Source organism: Lissotriton helveticus, chromosome 5_1 (assembly GCF_964261635.1).
Source record: "Lissotriton helveticus chromosome 5_1, aLisHel1.1, whole genome shotgun sequence".
In the NCBI taxonomy this organism is placed as follows: Eukaryota; Metazoa; Chordata; class Amphibia; order Caudata; family Salamandridae; genus Lissotriton; species Lissotriton helveticus.
The window spans coordinates 1,241,156,962-1,241,179,629 of record NC_136065.1 but is presented as its reverse complement, the minus strand read 5'-3'; the positions used below and the strand labels follow the sequence as shown (position 1 = coordinate 1,241,179,629).

At 45.5% G+C, this 22,668-nt stretch overlaps 1 protein-coding gene across 1 annotated transcript in view; it reads right to left on the bottom strand.

Annotated features, from left to right (window-relative positions):
* The window catches only part of LOC144755252 (disintegrin and metalloproteinase domain-containing protein 9-like), a 929,123-nt gene that overhangs the window by 351,122 nt on the left and 555,333 nt on the right, over window positions 1–22,668 (bottom strand). The window contains exon 12 of the mRNA XM_078643994.1: window positions 18,795–18,966. Coding sequence (XP_078500120.1) covers window positions 18,795–18,966 — 172 coding nt within the window. The remainder of the gene's footprint in view (window positions 1–18,794; window positions 18,967–22,668) is intronic.

Sequence of the window (22,668 nt, the reverse complement as noted above, 5' to 3'; positions counted from 1 at the left end):
ATGGTGATACTCCCTAACATGCTCTACCTGTTCAATAACATCCCGATCCAACCCCCACGAGAGGTGTTTAAACGCATTACGTCGATGGTACTGAAGCTGATATGGGCGGGCAAAAAAGCACGGATTAAGTTAGAAACGTTGACGCTACCCATTCACAATGGGGGTTGGGGTGTACCTGACTTTTGGTTATATTACCTCTGTGCTCAAGCCCAATTTGCCACACACTGGTACCACACGACTCCATATCTAACCCATGTAGCAGTTGAGGAAGGTGATGCAGCTCCAATCCCACTGGATGCCATAATCACACATGCCAGGCCTCCACTTCATGAACGCGACATAAACACGATTGATACCACAAACTCAGCTTGGCGATCTTTAGGCCGCATGATGCATAAGCTGCCACTCTATGCTCCGGCACTACCTCTACATCACCACCCGGAACTCTCTGTCACTGGGGAAGAAGTGGGCATGAATCTGCTAAAACAGGTGGGCATCTACAATGGGTGACGTCTACAAAGATGGTGCATTTATTACAGAGAGCGACTTAGCATTTATCCAGAACCAGACACTGCTCTTTCGTTTCACATTCCACAGGCTTAAAAGGGCGTTAAAACAACACTATCCGGCCTTCCCGAACGAACCGCCAATAATGGACACTCTGCAATTATTGATCACCTCCACGAACACATCACACATGGTCTCACGACTTTATGTACAAGCACAGACGGAATTAGGCCTCAGGGCGACCAGAGCACAAGACAAGTGGAACGAAATACTTGACACACCGATCACGGAGAAGGAATGGGAAACATCCTGCACACTCACGGAAATGCTCACGCCAAATGGAAATCTACGAATAATCCATTTCAAATACCTACATCAAGTATATTACACACCGGCTCAACTCTGTAGATACGGATTACGGGAGGAAGCACGATGTAGGAGATGTGGTCAGGACCAAGCTGATTTTATACACTTAGCCTGGTACTGTGCGAAAATACAGGCTTATTGGGTGGAAGTGGTGGAAAGATTAACTTCAATGGTAGGAGTACAGATTGTGTGCACGGCTACAAGCTGTCTCTTGGGGTTGATACATAATGTGAAAGCGACGAAGCGTAAATTTTGCGTTATAGCATTATTATTAGCCAAACGCAGAATTTCTATGTGCTGGGACAGCCCAAACCCACCCTTAATAAAACAGTGGATGAAGGACATGTCATATTGTCAGGACACTCTTCGCACATACGAGGAGACCCTTCCCCCGAGATCTAGACCTACAGACTACTGGTCCTACCTCACGACATACATAAACACACAAGTAGAGGATTGAAGGACACACGGGACTACTACACACCCTTGATAATTAGAATAAGTAATGCTGACATGAGGTTTCACCCACGTCAAAACACAGCTTGGTGGGGCTGGATATGGAATGCGGTAGTGGACTGATCTGGTTAAGTTATGTACTGTTATTTAAAGAAAACTGTAAAAACTAAGACCAACTGATTTTGAAAACGCGGCCGGCCCAAAGTGGTTGTAGGCGACATGCTGTGTATTTCCTGAATTGTTGCTTATGCTACTGGATCATTTTTCCCTTTGTATAACCGCAACAGCACGCTGCCGGCCTACTCAAGGTTGTAGGTACTAAGCTGTGTACGATATGTGCATATCAACAATAAAGGTCTTAATAAAAAAAAAATAATAATAAATAAATGAACCGACCCACTCCTCATCATAGCAACGCTGCTGCGACTCGGCACACGGGGCGGATCGAGGACTCTCCTAACAGGACCTGACGCATCAGAAACGAGCGAAGGCACAAGTCTGAAACTTAGAGAACAGGGTCCCAATAATACAGCACAAATGGGTAAGCCCGCCAAAAGGAGAGAGCCTGAGCAGTAAGAAACAAAGGGACCACCCACATCCAAGGGAGCGACTCTCTCAATGACGCACTCAATGGGGGGCCCCACCTTGCAGGATATACAGCAAGCTATCATAACAACTAGGGAAACACTGGAGCACAAAATAGACACTATCGGTATAGATCTTATCTTGCTTAATGATGACCACAAGAAACTGACAGAGAAAGTCAAATCCAATGAGAGCAAGCTCACTGAAATGACGCCGGCTATGGGAGCAATGCAGGAACCCCTGCAGGCAATAGAAGCCAGAGTCAAAACACTCGAAAGCAGAGCAGAAGATGCTGAAAACAAGTCGCGACACAACAACGTCCGCCTAGCGGGCAAGCCAGAGAAAACTGAGGGCACAAGCAAAGTGAAATATCTTGAGGAATGGCTGCAAACGAGTGTTGTTCCTGAGGGCTTATCCCCATTCTTTGCCTTAGACAGGGTGCACAGGGTGCACACTAGACCTCCCCCACCGGCGGGGCCCCTCATCGATCATTGCACACCTTCTCCACCACAAGGATCAAGACACCATTCTAGAACAGGTGCTTAAACGGGGAGAGCTGAAGGTCAACAACGCCATAGTACGAATATTTCCGGACTTCTCCAGAGAGGTGCAGCGACAAAGGGCGTCCTACCAGGAGATCAAAAAAGTTCACACACAGAAGGGGCTCCAATATGCAATGATCTTTCCAGCTAAACTCAGAGTGGTGACCCCAGATGGAGCAAGATTCTTTCCCACCGCGCAAGAAGCATGGGAATGGCTCGCTACCCAGGGGGGAGCAATGCACCTCACCGAAGATGGAAAACAAAAGGCGCACACGATGAACTTCTGAAAGAAGGCAAACAGAATGGAGCTCGGCCATGCCCTCCAAGGATGAGGCCCAACTGGGACGCTGCAAGGTAGCAGAGGCGATTATCCAGCTGAGCGGGAACCAATCGGACCACGACGCCACATACCAGATGTCCCTTCACATGGACTCAGAATCCGATGCGGGACACCAATATATCAGAGAGCACTTGCTTAGAACTGCCGGTGGGTACGCCAGCCACGGTGGTCGATATAATATAGAGCTGAGAGCGCCGCCTTCCCTCAGACATGTGAGGTGAGAATCCCTGATGCAGTGCCGGATACGAGCTGACACAACACAGAAATGCACTGAGCAGTTCCCCTGAGTGCTACAACAAGTTACAACTGCAGAAGCCGGATGAGGGCTCGGCCGTCGGAACTACGATGAGGCACCCACCCTACACTCTGGACTATTGTGGGGTTATCCCACGAACTACATGGACTGCAAAGACACAGCACAGAGCGTGCGGAAATCAATGCTTACTAATACAATGTACCTTATGACAATGTAATAAGTTGATGCGTGAAAGACTAAAACCAATAAAATCTGTTTAAAAAAAGAAAAATCGCCTATTTAGAGTAGATGAGATGCCAGAATATCATAAGGAAGTTCCTCTGTTCTCATAACACATAAATGGAGGTAGATGCTTGGCTCATTGATCAGATAGTGAATTGCTCCCTAGGCCATCACGCTTCTTAATAAAGGAGTCCTCTGAATTAACTAAATGCCAGAACCTCCCAGCATCCTTCAATTCACAAGCATTGACAATGTTTGCCCATCATAGTTCAAATTTAATATGCCTTTTCCTCCCTTTTATAGCCTCTTATAAACAACCCTGCAGGTAGAGATTGAGACCGTATCTTTAGGTACTTTGTTCAGGGTAATTCTGAGATGTCTACCAGTAGACCTATAGTATTTGTCAAACTAACTAGGTGCCTTGCTACTGGCTTGCCTCCTCGTAGGAGGGAGTCTCGAATTTTGTTGCCTAAATCAACAAATAATTCAACAATTAAAGGGCTTTCCGCTGAATTGGATAATAATCCTTCAACAAAAAGTACCATATTATATTCAACTGTTTTAATGAAGAGGACTTCTATGTTGATATTCCGCCATTGAAGCCGGAGCCCATTTGCAACCGTTTTCAAATGTGTCATTCCCAGCACAGAAGCTTTTTCCAGCAGCATTGGAATACAAAGGATAACTATTGGGGTTATGATCACTATAAACCAATCTTTTTTTTTTTTTTTGTCTTCATACATGCCAAACCAATCTCCAAAGACCCTCGCCATTTAGGAGAAATGACTGCAGGGTTTGTGAAACAAATATGTAATTAATAGTAGTTTCCAGGCCCTGGCCGATAAATATAGGTGGTTACATTTCTTCTTTCCCTACGATCCCCAGAAATCAAAATGTAAAAGATAACTATGCAATTTGATTCATCTACCATCCATACCAGTCTGCACCCTCAGGAGTCCAGAGGAAGAAATGGATTAACTATAGTAGGCCCTGAGCCAATCTTTGCATTAAAATCTCCAACTAGAATTAGGTTAAAACTGTTAAACACACCATGATACCTATCCCTTAATACACCCATCACTGCAAACAAAAAAGTCAGTGCTCCATCCAGAATACCCATGTACAGTAGAATTATAAAATTAATTGAAAGATAGTGATAATGTTCAGAATGTACTATCCACACAATTTGGATGCCCGTGTGCTCAAGAGGAATTGGGAAAACCATAACTGAGAGAGATGAGCGCACAAAGATGGTCAACTCAACCCTTGGTCTGCCCATAGTTGAGGGGATTGCTAAATTACAAAAACTATCAAAACCTTTCCACACACTTTCTGTCCTAGCCAATTTTTCTTGAAGCAATATAACGTCATATTTCTTATTAGAACATTGCAACATTGAGCGCTCCATTAAAGACAATGGAGTGCTCCGGGCTCTACTGGCTGGGAGTAGCCCATAGAGCAACATTCTAATGATTTTTTTAATTTCACAGCTGGTGCTGTGAACAAAGACCTCTCACAGCCCGACGGGATTTAAACCCCCTTGGGCTCCGAGAGGCCTAGGTTTGTACAAATTAAAACATTCATCCCTCTATAGGTGTAATATTCGAATAGCCTTAGAGCCCTCCGTAGCGGGCTCTACCAGCGGGCTCTACCAGCCATTAAAGGTCTGCTCCATTGTCGGGCTCTAAGGCTATAATATAACCTGGTCTGGACACAGATGGGTGAAAACAGACCCTGTCTTCACGCAGGCGCATCCCGCGCTGAAGAAAAATTAGGGTGATTTGAGTAAGTTACTCCGGAAAAAAGTCCCCGCCTCCTTGCAGGTGAGGGAAGACTGAGTTATATAGTCTGGGCCTCCGATGGAGCCACCAAAATTAAGTGCGTCCTGCGTGGTAGGAAAGGAGAGCAATTTAGGTAAGCCTGCTCCAGAAGAAGTCCCAGCCTCCTGGCAGGTAAGGGAAGTCCAGGCGATGTAGTCCCAGCCCCCGATGGAGCCACCAAAATTGAGTTGGTGGTCAGTTGATAGTTGTGTCTCTGAGTTGAGCCTGGCTGCACTGTGCTACGCTACCCGAAGGTTCAGCCCAGGTTAATTTGTGATTTGCTTGTGACTTTACCCTGACAAGGAGTGTGGTTCCTGCTTTAGTAGGATTTCAAACCCCTAAACCAGTAACCCAATTTCTAACAGTAACTGTGTAATATGGGACACATTTCCATCGAGGAATTCTGTTACCTCATAAACCATGAGACCAAAGGCATGTGGTTTATAAATATCATCTGAACCCCAAGATGGCACTATAGGATCATATTCCAAGTTACCCATTATATGTTTTTATATTACATGATTTATTCATTGATTTTAGTACCCTTTAGAAAGATTTGGAGCATTTGAGCGTCACCTCCATTTACATTTTTAGTATTCATTGTTTGCCTGAGACTTCAGCTATGTCTGTAAATGTTTTGAGAAATGTATGTTTTTGTTGAGCTCTTTATTGTGAAATACAAGGTTTAAAACCACTGGCAAACCATGTTTACCACCTGCAGTATCGCAATGTGCCTTCTAGTGCTTTTAAGTGTTTGCAGGAGATCTCCATATGGTCTGTTGTTTGAGTTTCTATTTTTTTCACAGTACCTACACCATGTAAGTAGTTCTTTTAGCTTCCTAGTTACTCACTTTCGAGGAGGGTGGAGCTGCTTGAGGTTTATGTATCATGGCACACAATGCACGACTGTGCAGTTCACTGGTGCTCTCTCAGGACTGTGGTTTTAGACCTGTAAACTTAGGGTGGCTTTCCCCCATACTTGTTGCCTTCTCTCCTCTTGTTCTGCTGAATTCTTTTTTGTTGGCATTAAGACGCTGTGCACTTTACCACTACTAACCAGTGCTAAAATGCTTGTGCTCACTCCCTAAAACATGGTAAAATTGTCTTACACCTGATTGGCATATTTAATTTACGTATAAGTCCTTAGTAAATTGGAATGCCAGTAAATTAAATTCTACTAGTGGCCCTGGTTATTAGTTATAACAAAGGGGGATCCCTGTATATGTCAGAATCCGCGTGTAAGTGCTACTAGTGGCCTGCTTATTAATTATAACAAAGGGGTGTCCCTGTATTTGTCAGAATCTGGGATTCAATTATGTTTTCATGGCCTCTTCCTATATTTGTTCAATCTACTTTGAACTAATTCTCCAACAGGATAATTTTGTGCTTTATAAATAGTGGAACTGCAGCGCTTAGTGTGCCACGTACTTAAGGAGCCCCTTAAAGCATGTCTCAGGCCTGCCATTGCAGTCTGTGTGCAGGTTTAAACTGCCAAATCAACCTGGCAAAATAAACCCTTTGCCATGACATTTTAAATACATATAAATCACCACTTAGGTTGGTTCTAAACAGCCCATGGGGCAGGAATGGATATATACTTTTAAGTTTTACATATCCTGGTAGTGAAAAAGTTACACATTTGTTTTTCACTACTGTGAGGCCTACCTCTCACATAGGATAACATTGGGTTACCTTATTGCATTTAATAAGTGATTGGAGTGGGTTGAAATGTCATGCTTGATGTCTAAGAAATTGTAATTTAAAATCCTGTTGTATTGTAAAGTCAGATTTTAAGTTACAGATCTGAAAATGCCACTTTTAGAATGTTGGCCTTTTCGTATCCTAACCATTTCATGCTTGCAACCTGTTTCCTGGGTCACATGCCTAGGTGCCGTTGGCAGCTGGACTTTATGTAGTCCTCTCAGTCACTCAGTAGGGAGACTAGGTGGTGGCAGAATGGGCCATTCTGACAGGATGGGAAGGGCAGAGCTGTGCACACTCCCACTTGCACTTCAAAGAAGCTGCTTCAGCCCACATAAAAATAACTTTATACTAGCCGTTTGTGCCCCCAAACACCCTAGGACCATCGCAGGAAGTCAGACACTTCCATGGGGGGAAAACTGCAGAGGTTTCCTCCACTTCCAAGCTGACACCAGGTAGCAAAATATGTCCCTCAGACCCACTCTTCAGTTCAATTCTGAACCTGAAGACTACTCTCAGAGGACTGCCCTGCTGCCTGCTCTGTGCCCTCAGAGCATTGTCCTTCTGCTTGAAACCTGCTTCTCTGCTTGAACTTAGGACTTCCAGAGTGACTCCAAGGGCTATTTGAGTGGCCTCCTGATCAGAATCTCAGGGACAGAAAGGCTCAAACCATCTCATACCTGCACCATGACCTAGCCTGAGTGAGTTCTAACCCTCCAAGAGGTGCCCCCCAGTCCTGGACCCTTAGAAGTGGTGGTAAGTTGCTGAGGTAGCCCAAATTCAAAACTTGGAACTTAAAAACATTTCAGTTAAAAAGAGCCCCGAGAACCAGGAGGAGATGGGGACTACTTGCTTACCAATCTGCTCAAGGTGCATCGACGGTTGGCCTGACCAGCATTCCTCTACGTCCTTCTCCCCAGCAGCAAATCCTGTTCGGCAGCTCTTCACAGAAGGGGTTTCGACCAAGTGGAGCCCTAGACTTCTACTGCATTCAGCTTCATCCCGCTGGAGATTTTCAACTTCCAAAAAAGTAATGTTCGAACATAGAAATCTTCATGACTACTTTGTCCAGCAGCTCCCCAATGACAACGCCACCTCCTCGAACACCGCTGGCTACCTTGCTCCACTAAACGTTACTTTCTTAGACATTTTTTCTCATAGTTAAAAATTCATAACACCGGTTCTACTGATTGGATTTTTGTTATTTAGGTGCCAAATAATGTATTACATTTTGCTCAATTTTTTTTAATTGGTGTGGAATTTGTCTTGTGATTTCACTTTGTTATTGCTTTTGCGCTGCAAAAATACATTACACATTGCCTCTAGAGTGCCAGGCTGCTTTTGTGCCAAGCTAGCAGAGGGTTGAACACAGGTTAATTTAGGGTTGGATTGTGCCTAAAAGTACCTATCCTACTTTTAAAATAAATTGCACCCTGCCCTCTGGGCTTTACAGAGCATACTCTAGGGTCAACATATATGTACTAGAAAGGAAAGTTTAGACCTGGCAAACGTTTTGCTTTGCCAGGTCGAAATGGCAGTTTAGAACTGCACATACACAGGCTGCAATGGCAGGCCTTAGACATATTTAAAGTGATACTAAGGTCGGTGGCACAATCAGAGCTGCAGGTCCACTAGTAACCTTTAGTTTATGGGCCCTGGGCACATGTAGTGCCACTTTACTAGGGATGTACTAATAACTTAAATATGGCAATTTGGTACAAGCCAATCTAACATGTTTTAAGGAGTGAGCACAAGTAATTTAGCACTGGTTAGCAGTAATAAAGTTGGCCGAGACCTGAGGCCAGTAAAAACGAAATCAGCAAAAAAAGGGTGCCTGAAGGCAAAAAATTAAGGGGAAACCACGCCAAGGATGCCAGGTCTAACAATTTTACTAACCCCAGGCTACAAAAAGCAATATTCAGGCTTCTCATGTTCTCTGTGTGTCAGAACATGTTTTGTATTGAGCTTAAAAACATCTGTTTCCACTTTAGCCCTCTGGCTACTTTTTCTTCCATCCTTTTATTACTAAAGACCAACTTTCATTGCCCAGTCTGCTCACTTTAGTAAACAACTCTGTCACCTATGTATACAATCATTCTGGTGAAGAAAGTTATTATTCCTACTCTTATGTATCTGCAACAGATCTCTCGCAAAAGTCACAGCACCTACATGTTGGAAAGCAATTGTCTCCCTGCTCTTAAAACAAGCATTTGCAGTGCAACGGTCTCGGCTTTAATTAAGCTTAAGCAATTCTGTTTGTAATTAGGTAGCTTTTAGCTTTGCTTTTATTAGTGTTTTTTAAAATGTTTATGTACATACCATGCATATGTATGTATATGTATGGATGCATTAATATTGGTATTTATATAGATATGCAGAACTTAAAGCCATTTGCTTTGCCATACAATACCATTAGCAAAAAATGGCTTTAACTTAATCAAAGGCGAGACCGATTGCATTTTCAATGCTTGTTTAATTTTGGTTCCCATATTCAACCAAGGAAAAACTTCAACATTAGTAGGGTGGGTTGCACAAAAGGAGAGCTACTTACAGTTAGCTGGAAAGCTACCAGTAGCTCACAAGCTACTCATTGAAGCTACATATGAGTGCTTATCTATGTTTGTCTGTATGTGCCTGTGTTGCCTCTGTGTACAGGTGTATTTTTCTGTGTGCATGTAGCTCGATGTGCCAATCTTTTGTGTGTGTGTGTGTGTCTCTGATTGTGTATCTTATTTATTTATTTAGTTGCAATTTGTTATGGGTCAAACCAAACCCGCCGGGGTATTAGAACACTTGACATTTAATGCATATATACACAACAGCTACCAGTATACACAGGAATCAACTAGTGCATGGGGTTCTCCAAAGTCCGTCCTGGAGGGCCAGATCCACGCCATATTTTAAGATAACTACATTTATCAAAATGGGGATATGCTAAAAATCTGGCATGGATCCGGCCCTCTGGGACCGACTTTGGAGAATCCTGATCTGATGGGTAACTTAGAGTAAATGCATGTCAATCATCAGGCCCTTAGTTAGGATGCAGAGGAGTAAGAGTGATCACCAGATTACAAGTTACAGTCGGGAGATCGCTTCAAAAGATGTTTGGGGGGATAGTGTGGAGACCAGGGAAGACATCTCTAGTCGGGATGAAAGGATGTAAGGGTGGCCAGCGAGCAGACATTCCCAAATCGAGGTGGGGATGGTAGAGACAGCTTTAAGTTCAATCTTCAAGGTGCTATAGGGTGGATTGGTTGTGACGGAGGGGGTATAGGGCTCCAGACTCTCCGGCTACTCCCGCAGACGGGTTTGTGTCTCATTGGATGCTGCTGGTAACAGGAGGAAGGGTTCTGCGCTTCCAGGTGAGCGCGAGCCGCAGCGATCACCAGTTTCTTTGTAAAATAGAGGGAGGAGTCTGTGTGGGTGGACTTGTGGACCATGCAGACAGAGAAGTGTTAACGCATTGGTAAAGTGGACACTTGCCCAGGAGCCCAGGACCGCACCTTCCAAGGGGTCCCTCGTAAAGTGAGATTTCTCTTTTGCTCACTTCTGTGTATTTCTGAATCTCAGCCTTTTACATGTGAGTCAATATTATATGGTAAGAAAAGAGCCAGACTAGCATAAAATGGGCTATGAAATTCAAAGTAGTTCCAAACAGGGGACCCTTAAACATTCTTACCCAGAAACTCCAATGTGTCCTGCTCTTGGGGTTCATGTTGAGTGTGTGCGTCTGTGTGTGTGTGTGTGCACACAAGCAAATGTAGGTGTGTTTTTGTGGCTATGAGTGTTAGTGTGCTTCTATGTGAATGGACATATGCGGAGAGGAGGGACAGGCTTGGAAGAGAGCCGCAAGAAAGGAGTGGCAGCAGAAAAGGACCCGCGAGCCCCGAAACACCAACCATGCTGTGCTGTATGAGGAGAACAAAACAGGTAGGGGGGCTCCTTTACGCTGATATCTGTGGCTGTCTCATTCTTGCCTGAGGGAGTGCGGGTGGCAGAGGGTGCTTGCTGTGGGGGTAGGGGGTGAGGTCTGTGGAGGGGATGAGATGTAGCATTGAAGATGGTTTAGTGTCGGCGGGGTGTGGTCCGTGGGCTACAGAGGTTATGCGCTGGAGTTTGGGTGGGGACCGCGGTATGTCGGATGAGATAGGATGCGCAGACCTGGGCAGGGTGGGTGAGGTTTCACCTGGAGGACGGCGTTTGAAGGCAGAGCCTTTGAGGTGATGGTCTGTGGGCAGGGGGGGTGCAGATGGTGAATGTTAAGACAGCCTTTGAGATGCTGGACTGTGAGTAGGGTGGGTGTGGCGGGGAGTGGTTCTGCTGGGTCTGTGGGATGCCGCCTTCGAGATGCTGGACTGTGAGAATGGATAAAGAGCTGAGGGGGGGTCTGTGCTCCTCTGAGGTGCTGGTCTGTGGTCAAGGTGGGCGTAGATGGTCTATGTAGTGGGCTGTGGCGCTGAGGGCGCAGTCCCTGAGATGGTGGTCTGTAGACGGGGTGGGTTCAGAAAACGTGCACGCTGGAGGCGTGGGACTGCGCCTTTGAGAAGTTGGTCTGTGGGCAGGGTGGCTGCGGGGAATGGTCTGTGGGGAGGGTGAGCTATGAAGCTCTGAACGGCGGTGCTATCTGATAGGGTGTCCGCGGTCTCTGTGTGAGACATGCATGCGGTCGGCCTTGGGTGCAAAGGGAGTCGGGGGAGGGGTCTTCAAGATTCAGGGGTGTGCCGCTGTGCTGCCAGGGTGGACTCGCGTTTGGTGACGGTGTGATGGCTTGAGAGCCATGCTGTGATGCAGGCGCACCTGTAGTACCGAGCACACTGCTCAAGATGGGGTGGGGGGATGAGGGGGCTGTTCGGGGTACTGATGTACAATGTGTGCTGGTGACACGCCTCATGGGGGGGGGTTCTGCTTTAGGGTTGGTTGGCTGACCCACTTCGGGGGCATTCACGGACATTCACTCATTGGGAGTGGCACACGGAACAGCTTTGTGTGTGTTGCGCATTAGAAGGTGTGTGTGGGGACGTGCAGAAGGAGGGACGTGCGGGGGGGTCTATGACTCCGACAGGAAGGCATGAGGAGGGCCGTGGAGCCTGCGTCTGAGGGGCGTTGTGCCAGCCCATGCCAGCGCACCCGGTTCACCGCTGCCCACCTTCCTTCTTCTCTGCCACTATATATTTCAGGCAGTATCTGTCTGTCTTTGCCCCACCCCTGTGGGTTCTGTAATCAGAGCCTGGTGATACCACCTCAGAATGGAAGGGTGGGGTGTTAGAATCTGCGACCAACCCTTCCCCGCCGTGGGCGGTGCCCGCGCCCTCCCCACCTCCAGAAGGCATAGCAGGCACAAAGTGTTTCCAGGAGCCAACCTGTTGTGCCAACGAGGACAAAAGATGGGGCCGAAACACCGCTGCGGGCATTCCCCCCGCCCAACCCTGTTCGCAACTCTTCCCTGACCCAGGAAGAAATATCAAATGCCCCGGTACTCCCACGGAGAGGATCTGGGGGGGAGGAATGCTACCCCTGATGCCCTGGGAGGTGAAAGAAGGCCGACCACGCCCTGTCAGAGATCACACAGTATCATATAGGACCAGCAGGCACCCAGCCCTATTGAGGGCACTGGGTCCCTCGGCAGGCGCCATTCCTGCCCATGTCTGTTGGGGCGGGGCTGCTGAAGTAATGCCTCAGGTGTGTGGGTGGGCGGCACAGACCCCTCCCTTCATTGCCACCAAAGGATGCTCCGTTTAGGGTTCTGATGCGGGAAGTGGTTGTTATGGAGGTGGGAGTTCAGAACGTGCAAACGGCACACCTAGTGCCGATAAATAGATCACCCTAGGGTCCTTAGTGAGGGTAAGGGTCACCAGATTGGGCTTTCATGTGAGGCGATGATCGAGCGGGCTTGCGGGTAGGCATTACACAGCACACCAGCCCCGGTGTACAGCATTACACAGCACGCTAGCCCCCGTGTACAGCATTACCCAGCAGGCTAGCCCCGGTACACAGCATTACACAGCACGCCAGCCCTGTTGCACAGCATTACACAGCATGCTAGCCCCAGTGGACAGCATTACACAGCACACCAGCCCCGTGCACAGCATTACACAGCACGCTAGCCCCGGGGGACAGCATTTCACAGCACGCTAGCCCCGTGCACAGCATTACACAGCACGCTAGCCCCGGTACACAGCATTACATAGCACGCCAGCCCTGTTGCACAGCATTACACAGCGTGCACAGCATTACACAGCATGCTAGCCCCAGTGGACAGCATTACACAGCACGCTAGCCCCGGTGGACAGCATTACACAGCACACTAGCCCCGGTGGACAGCATTACACAGCATGCTAGCCCCGGTGCACATCATTACACAGCACGCCAGCCCTGGTGCACAGCATTACACAGCATACTAGCCCCGGTGCACATCATTACACAGCACGCCGATCCCGGTGCACATCATTACACAGCACGCTAGCCCCGGTGGATAGCATTACACAGCACGCTAGCCCCTGGTGGACAGCATTACACAGCACGCTAGCCCCGGTAGACAGCATTACATAGCACGCTAGCCCCGGTGCTGCATTACACAGCACACTAGCCCCGGTGGACAGCATTACACAGCACGCTAGCCAAGGTGGACAACATTACACAACACGCTAGCCCCGGTCCACATCATTACACAGCACGCTGATCCCGGTGCACATCATTACACAGCATGCTAGCCCCGGTGGACAGCATTACACAGCACGCTACCCATGCGTGTAAGCTCTCAGTGTGGGGGAGGGAAGATCGGACATGTGCTTGAGGATGTGGGGGAGGGTGCTACCCCAGTCTCAAATACTGCACGCACCTACAAAGTCCATGTGAGGACGCGAAGATGGGACGTGCACAAGCATATGTGGGGTCTGGTGGCCACGCCCCCACAAACCGTCAACTGTGCATTAGGAGCGACCAACATTTAACTTGCTGGGGGGCGAGCGGGATGTACAAGAGGGCCTTGTGTCTGTGTGTATATCTGGGGGCTTCCTTATTGTACCCTACGGCTCCTTTCTGATATTAATACCGGCTAGGGAACCCGACCTCGACCATCCCTGCATGTTGGGGTACAGAGGTAAGCAAGATTAGTTGTGAGTTTTACTCGAAGGCGCACTTTTGTTAGCAAACCTGAGCAGAATAAATTGAGCCATTGAATAGGGGTGGTTGTGACTTGTGCACACTCGGACGTACTTGTGAGGAAGTGGGTGCAACAAAGGGCGCGTGGCAGCCACGCCCAGCAGTAGCAGCAGAATGCAGCCTGCACGCCTCACTCCAGCCTGCACTGCCCCCGAAAGCAATGCATTGGGAAACAATTTTAGAGGCAGAGTTCCTTGCAGGCATCGGTACCCTCAGACAGGGCATCCATCCGGTGCCAGGGGCCGCTTCGCGCAACAATCAGGCTGGCCGCATGGACATTGTCGGCATGGACGGAAGGATGGGAAAACAGCTGAACAGGAACAAAGGGAGGGGGAGGCTGAGAGGGCGACAGACAAGGAACAAGCGCTTGGAACAAGCGCCTGACTTCCTGCTGGCATAAAAGGTTCCTTATCTTCTTTATGGGGCCATCTGGACCCATAAAGAAGATAAGAAACCTTTTACACCAGCAGTAAGTCAAGTAAGCCAGTCTGAAAAGGACGGGGCTTAAAAAGAGAGAAGAACATCACTAGGACCTCTTCTCCAATGGCTGGCCACCGTTTAGCATTAACGGTGACGCCAGCCAATGGAAAAGAGGGGCGGGGCTTAACCTCGCTGGTGAAACTTACTGAATATCATTAAATCTCGCCAGCTCGACTGCGCATGTGCGCAGTCTTTCGCAGGCCGAGACCTAAAAAGTAGGGAATAATCCGTCAGTACTGACGAACTTCAGACCAGTTTCTATTCTCTTTTTGGCACAGGTCTCTGAAGCAGCAATTAATACCCAACCCTCCTCTTTCCTTGAATCCCAGTGACTCCTTGGCCTGGTTTAGGTTGTTTCTTGCTCTAGTATTATTGCTTTACAGAAGACTGTCAGTCGATCCCTAAACTGAAAGTAGATACAATTAAACAGTTTAATGGCTGCCTGCTGGCCATTTCATGCTGTGGGTTTTCTGTAATATTTAAAGGTAAAAAGTGACACAATTGAAATTGTCATCTACAGCAATTACATCTCTCCCTGGCACATCCCTTGCCGGCCCACCTCCATGTCTGAAATCAAGTACCTGGTAACCCAGGAGAGAAATCTGGCCATTATTTTTTTATGCCTCCCTTTTTTCAAATCCCAGATTTCCGAACTTGCATCTTCCTGATTTTTGTCGCTATGCACACGGCATAGCATTTCCTAGGGACACTAGGAAACGTGTTGTGCAGGCTATGATTTCTTCAGGCTGGGATAATCACAATGCTGTCTATTTGCGTCTCCCTAAATAAATGTAGCATATGGGGCACCTTAATTAAAACATCACAGTCAGTTTAGTTGTGGGAGTTCCACGGAATTAACATATTTTTAGACATTTAAATAACCTGCCCTGGCTTCCTGTGTCATAAGGGATAATGTTAAAACACTGCATATTGTCCAGAAAGCTATCGACAGGGAAGGTTCTTGGTTCCTTCAACAGACACTTCATGGTTATGTACTTCAGACAACTTTAAGATCTTCCTCCTAAATCTGTTATATCAGCCCAAAATGAATCGAGTCAAGCCGCTTGGCAATTGGTGGGGGTGGGGGTAAGATTCTTTTCGCATCTCTCTTGAATGCAAAAGAAAGCATTAAGTTCTTCCATTAGGGCGCCACCACCCGCACATAAAATGATAATAAAATGGATTTTAAACCAGTTTGATTATCTCTTAGTTTTAATCCCCCTGGACCCGCCCCTAGGACTCTGACGAGTCTTGGTGGTGGTTCAAAGAGATGACACTGTGGTGGGGGAGTGGTAGTGCACTCCCTTGTCCCTTCACTGCGCATAAGATGTTTAGCCAGCCCTTTGAGGCCGGCCAAACATCGAATGCGCAGTAAAGCCTTCTCCAGCCCCAGCTGCGTTGCTGGGGCTGGAGAAAGCAGGCACAGGCTCCCAGTCAGCCTGGGAGCGCAAAGTCCGAGCGCTTAGGCCAATCCTGATGCCGCTTTCATGCAGCGTCATGATTGGCTGCAGTGCAGTCTGGGAGCCTGTCCCAGAAGCAGGAAGAGCACGATGGAGAAGATGGCAGGAACGGCGGCGATCAGGTAGTTATTTTAATTAATTCTTATGTTGTCCCCGATCACTTCCCCCTCCACCCACCCCTCCCACCCCAGCTCCTCCTCCAGCCCGCCCCACCACTATGGCAGGGGACGGGCCGCTGCTGCCTTCCACTGGAAACATTAGGGCCTGATTTATGAAAAGTGACGCATCGCTGCGTGAGAACAGCGATGCGTCACTTTTTATTGCGCCCTCCTTGCGACACCAATGATGCGTCATATTTACAGTATGATGCATCATTGCGCAAGAAGTTACAGATACGTCAGTATTTCTGACGTATCTGTATGGCGCAAAAGTGACGCATTGCTGGAGTGTGTCACAAAAGTGACGCAACTCCAGCAATGTGTCCTTTCACATGGGGCAAGCCCCATGTTAAAGGGCCTGCGTCAGAAATTGACGCCGTATTTGCGTCCTAGAAGTGGCACAGTGAAGTCTTCTAGATTTCACTGCGTCACTTCTATGACCTTTTCTTGCACCAGAACGCCCCCCTGCATACATTATAACTGGCGCAGGTATAATGTAGTGCAGGGGTTTACAAAGTGACGCATCTACCTAGATGCGTCACTTTGTAAATTTGGTGCAACAAGGCACATTTTTTACACTGCTGGTGCGTCACAAAAAGTGACGCACCGGCGCCGTAAAAGTGACGCACGGCCTCATAAATGAGGTCCATTACTCATCATCTGAGTTTTCTAAATAAAATCTCAAACGTTGGCTGTTTTGCTGGCCCTCATCATTAGCATATCACCTGTCTATAACTATTTCCTTGTCTTTCATTCATCCATTATTTATCCACAGCTCGGGAAACACTTAAATAACACCATTAGCTATGCGAAAGTGATGCCAAAAGATGCAGTGTGGTATTATAGGTAGCTCCTCGTCTTTAAATGCACCATAGCAAATCTCAGGACTATTGCACAGTGGGCAGAACTGAGTGAGAAAGGAGACAGTCATGGTTCTGTTCTGTTCTGTTGAACAGCCATACGGAACTAGGTCCCGCACTCGGCCTCAAATACTGGTAGGTGTCACACTTGACCGCTGATTGGTGAATTTATGCTACTAAAGTGCACCAACACGTTATTATCAGCTCTTTCAAAGAATATTATCCAAAATCTCAAGCTGCATCAAGACTACATAGTGATCTGCTCACTCTCAAAACGTAAATGAAGCCTATTTTCCGACAGCTGTAGGGCAGAAATATTTGGCTACTTCTAGACACTGATGGGCCTAGGTGAAAAGCTTTGAAATAATAAAATCCAGCATACGGATTATTACCACTGAGAAGTTCCTGTAATTATATTTAAACCCATCTTTAAGGATGGATGAAGAGTCTCCCTGGTAATTTTGTAGTACCTCGACAGTGCTACTATCACACTGCTCTTCAGGTTCCTGGTCGGTGCGCAGTACTTGAGAGGGGCGGTGCTTCCGTAAGGCAATATGAGGCAGCATCCTGAAAACATCAGTTTTATATTTCGCCTGCAGGGCGCTAGCACTGTACCTGTGAAATCTCTTGTTCATTCGCTTTTGTGTGAAACTTTTTTTTGTTAGCTTCCCCTGGTTGCACGCATTTACAATACTTCTACTAAAGCTGTTCACACTGTTTAAGCCCCATTCACTGTCAAGATAAGATCACATCCCACAGAAAAGACAGACAACTTCTAACAGTAGGCAGGAATTCTTGTTTTTTATTACTTAGTTGTGTAAAGCAGATGCTTTAACCATAGAACGTTTGTGGCATTTTTCATTCATGCCTCAGCACCTTATCTTTGCATTTTGTAGGCATATCGGATTTATTTTTTCAACTTAACCTATTTGGTCATTATGATCAAATTCTGAATGTTGTAATAAACATTGCACACTAAAAATAAAGTTAATATACAAGAGTTATACCATATTTTACTACTAAAATGACAATCACAAGTGCAGTTACCTTGTAGACAACAGGGTCATGATTTGAATGGTGCGGCAGATGCAATAGCACCGGGCCCAAAGTTGTCAGAACTCCTCTAAATACATAGTAGTGCTATATTTGGCTACTAAACAGGCAGTCACAATTGCAGTAACCTTGCAGTTAAAAAGGACTTGATTTGAATGGTGCAGCAGGTGCAGTGGAAAAGCTCTGGGGACCCCACTAAACTCAGATTTTTGCTAAAATGTCAAACTAAACGGGCAGCCACAAGTGCAGTTACCTTGCAGGCAAAAGGGTCATGATTTCAATGGTGCAGCAGGTGCAGTGGCACCAGGGCCAGAAGTTGTCATAACTCCTCTAAACACCATAATATTGCTTGATGTTACTATCAAACAGGCAGTCACAAATGCAGTTATCTTGCAGGAACTAGGGGCATTATTTGAATGGTGCAGCAGGTGCAGTGGCTACGGGACTAAAATTTGTCAGAACTCCTCTGAACAGAAAATATTGCTCTTACATCAGTTAATTCTATTATTTCCCTCTTTCATTTCATGTTTCAAAATGTTGCAATTACTTACCCGCAGTATACCCCTAGAAACAGCACAATATATAGCCTTCTTGTACATAAACAAGTCATAACACTTTAACAGACATTCTGTAACTTATATTGTACAAGTAACTACTCAGCAAACTACAACTTACAACAAAAACAGCTTATTATTAATCACATAGGCGAAATGTAATGCATTCCCCAATGCTTGTTATAATTAATGGGTAGTGCCTATGGCAAAATACAATTTTGCCTGGAGTCCTAATAATTCTCGTACCTGAACGATGAATACTGAGACCTTTACCTGAACGGAACCACAGTCGCACTGCTCTCCCGAGTCCACAATGTTGTTTCCACAGACCGGCTCTGTCAGGACGTCGCTGGGTTTGGGGGCGTTTTTCAGACAATTTCCTTTGTTCTGAAGGATGAGATTCTGAAAGTCTTGGCTGCTGCACGTGCTGAAGGTCTTTGCTCCCCTACAAGGAAGTACAGCCAATGAATAAGATGGAGGCAATAACTCAGAGGTGGCCGCCATGGTGAATCAAGCTACATTGGGACCCAATGACCCTGTCCCCTGATCACCATTTGGAGACGGCGCGTATTGAAAAAATATATTTATGCATTTCTAATTCTTGAATCTTGAATGAAAATGCATACACTGTTTCTACATTCCTGACATTTATTTCATACCCATATTGGGGCACAGTTAGGGCTCAAACTCTCGCTCATTTTCTAACCACCCAGAGTTTCACCTCATGCCTGCTCTCGGACCACGGCTACATGTCTTGCTTTTTTCTCTCTCATTCTTAGCCGCCATGTCTTAATAAACATGGATTTCGAAGTGAACTTTACTGGCCTGGAAGTCTATACGGGAGTTGACAATTCATTGTATGGAATACCACAGCACCAAGAAAACAGGAAATTGGTTCAGCAGCACCTTCCCGTTTATTAACATGTATGTCTTCAAACACACACACATGCATAAGCACATGCATGTATTTATATGAATATTGATTTATAAGAAGGAATAAAACATATTTCGTACACGTTTCATATACAATGATAATCACTCACTCAATAGGCGAATATGACACGGTTAAGACCGCTCAAACAGACGTCAGAAATATCAGTAATACAGGAACATATGATACTGCATGCAAATATATATATATTTTTTTATTAGAAGGCGTGCTATAGGAGATATGTCCTATCATTATCTCGAGGCAGGGCCAAATGCACACACTGAGCAAGTGCTATAAGACGCTGGGGAGTGCTAACAAGCTTGATGGTTAACATCTTGTGTTAAATCCAGTGGAATTAAAGAGAGGAAAACACCGACTGAGGTCAAATTTAGGGCATTGAGGCAGGTTTCCTATACCCATCTCCATACCTCCAGTTCATATAGTCTTGTCCGGAGTTCGTGATCACAAACAATATTTAATAAAAACGAACTCTGTACTAAGCAGTGCAAATTTGTTCGCAATGGTTCACAAATGTATACCTCATCGTCAACTTTTTTTAAAATATTGGTTATTTGTTTTTATATTACCAACAAGGAGACATACGATTTGATAATTAAAAACCCCTCGACAGTAATGTTATTAACAATATTCGAATAGGAGAACCTCAGGTTCCCCCTCCCCCAACTTAATAATCACCTTGATGTCTGCCATCCGTTTTGGGTGAAAAATATTATAGGAGCAAAGAGGTATCACGTCTTCCAAAATGGTAATGTAAATCTCACTTTGGTGCTGGTGCAACTCAGCCTTTTTGAGGAGCAGACCCCTCTCTTTGTAACGGTCTATCCATAAACCTCAGATGCCAAGAAGTCCATCGCTTTTGAAAAAAAAACCATAATTGATACCTTAACCGGTGTCTTGTCATAATTCCCTAATTCTGTACCTCTATATTTTCTCTTTCATTTTTATTCTCTTTCTGCGCCTCTCCCCAGCTCTCCTTTTTGCTATCACTGATAATATCTCCCAGTGCAGGATTCAAAGAAAATAAAAAATCTATAATCCCATATTTACACTTACGTGCGAATGTAGGTTTATTACTTCTAAAGATCATGAACATTTCCAGAAAACAGCATGGAAAGTGGAATCTATGGCCCCAGTTTAAAGGTGGCAATCCAAGTGTGCATGTCAGTATCCATCTTTAAATGGTGTTGTAGTGCATTCGAAGATGGACACGTGTGCTTGCATGCAAATATGCTTTACCGCTCATTGAAATATTTATGGCTTTTTAGTGCTCACAGAGGAAGTGGTGCAAGTAGCAGTGAGGGCAGAATAGCTGTGTTTAGGAAGTTGAGGGCCCTCACACAGTAACAAGAAAAAAAATCGAAAAATGCAAAGTTGGACAAGCTGACATTGGCCCACGGGTTCCATGACACATAAGGTGATTACTTTTTAAGGTGCTGTCAATGGCTGATGTGGTCTTACTCCTTGCCCCAACTTCTAATACAGTACTTCAGCTTGTAATACAGTGCCTGGAGTGGTAAAAGGCTTTTGTTACTTTACAACTCTGTGTGGATGCCACTGTGCTAATCACATGCTTAAAGACTTTGCTGTAGAAATGGCAAATGACTGTCCCTTTCCAGATCTTCTGAATGGTACAGTGCTGATCCTATGCTTAAAAACTTTGCCAGAAAAAACAGACATTTGAAGTGAGCAGGTTGAAAATGTAACTGGTGTTGTGTGGTGCTCTATACAGGAGCTGCCCTCCACCTAAACCTGGGAACTACCTAGAGTTCTCTGTTTCTTTTTTGCATAATTTATGCAGCACTCTAAGCCTGAAAGGATATTGTTTTGACTTATTTTGGGTGCTCCCTTGTATCTGGACAAAGCTAAACACCTCTTAAGAGCTATAATGATAGCAAAACACATGCAATGGGTTGTTTTGACTTATTCAAGGTTGGCTTGGATGGTATTTTACAAAAACAAAGCTGTAATACTGTGTCTGGAGTGGTAAAAAGGTTTTGTTATTTTAGAGCTTGGCATAGATGGCACTGTGCTAATCCTATGCTTAATGGCTTTACTGTAGAAATGGCAAAATATGTTGTGCCTTTCTAGTTCTGTGTGGATGGCGTTGTGCTAATCCTATGCTTAAAAACTTTGCTAGAAAAACAGACATTTGAGGTGAGCAGATTCAGACTGTCAATAGTGTTGTAGGATGCGCTTTGTAGGAGCTGCTCTCCATCGCAACTTGGGAACTCCCCAGAGTTCTCTGCTTCTTTCTTGCATAATTTATGCAGCACTCCTGAAAGGGTATTTATATATATATATATTCACTGAAAAAAACAAAAGTTACAAGTACGTTATAGTTATGAAATAGAATTTTAAAAAATCCTTAGAAATTCACTGAAAAATAACAAAGGTTACAGGCTCAGACTTCACTCGTACAAAACCAGTGAAATTCAGCAGTTATAGTTAGCTGTGCTAACAATAACACGCGCCCCAGCAATGCACTGCTTATGACCTCACATATTACATCACTCATGATATGGTCAGTGACATCACTGATGACATCATCCAGGGACTGTGAGTGATTTTTAAAAAGTTTGAATATTAAATATATATACCAACTTGTATTGGTGAATCAGTGGGTGTACGAGTGCCTGTATTGCTGATTCAGTGGGTGCGCGACTGACAGTATAAGTGAGTGATTAGGTGTCTTAGTGAATGTATGGATGAGTGACTGGTTGTGTGAATGTTTGTATCAGCCTATCAGTTGGTGTCTAAGTGGCTTTATGGGTGCATGAGTGGGTACATGAGTGGCTGTAAGGGTGATTGATTGGTTGCCTGAGTACCAGTATAAGTGTCTGTATGAGTGGACGAGGGGGTGTGTGACTGCTTGTTTGGATGAGTGAGTAGGTCAATCACCATGGAGTTAACTGGCAGTCTGCTGTTGGTGTTGAAAGTGCATGTTTCAGTCTGTATGTGTGCATGTGATCTAGCACAAATTGTATTTTTCATTGTAGGGGTGCATTATAATCACACGCGTAGATTGCATTCGCATATAACCTTTTGCTCTGTTAAATTGAGTGTTAGGCTCTTGTAATGTAATAACATGAATGTGACTTGCGTAGGCAAACATTTAGAAAATGAGAAGAAGTAACATGGAAGATCAAGTGTAACCAGCAGAAAACATTTATGCAACTGACAATCATTTTATTATTG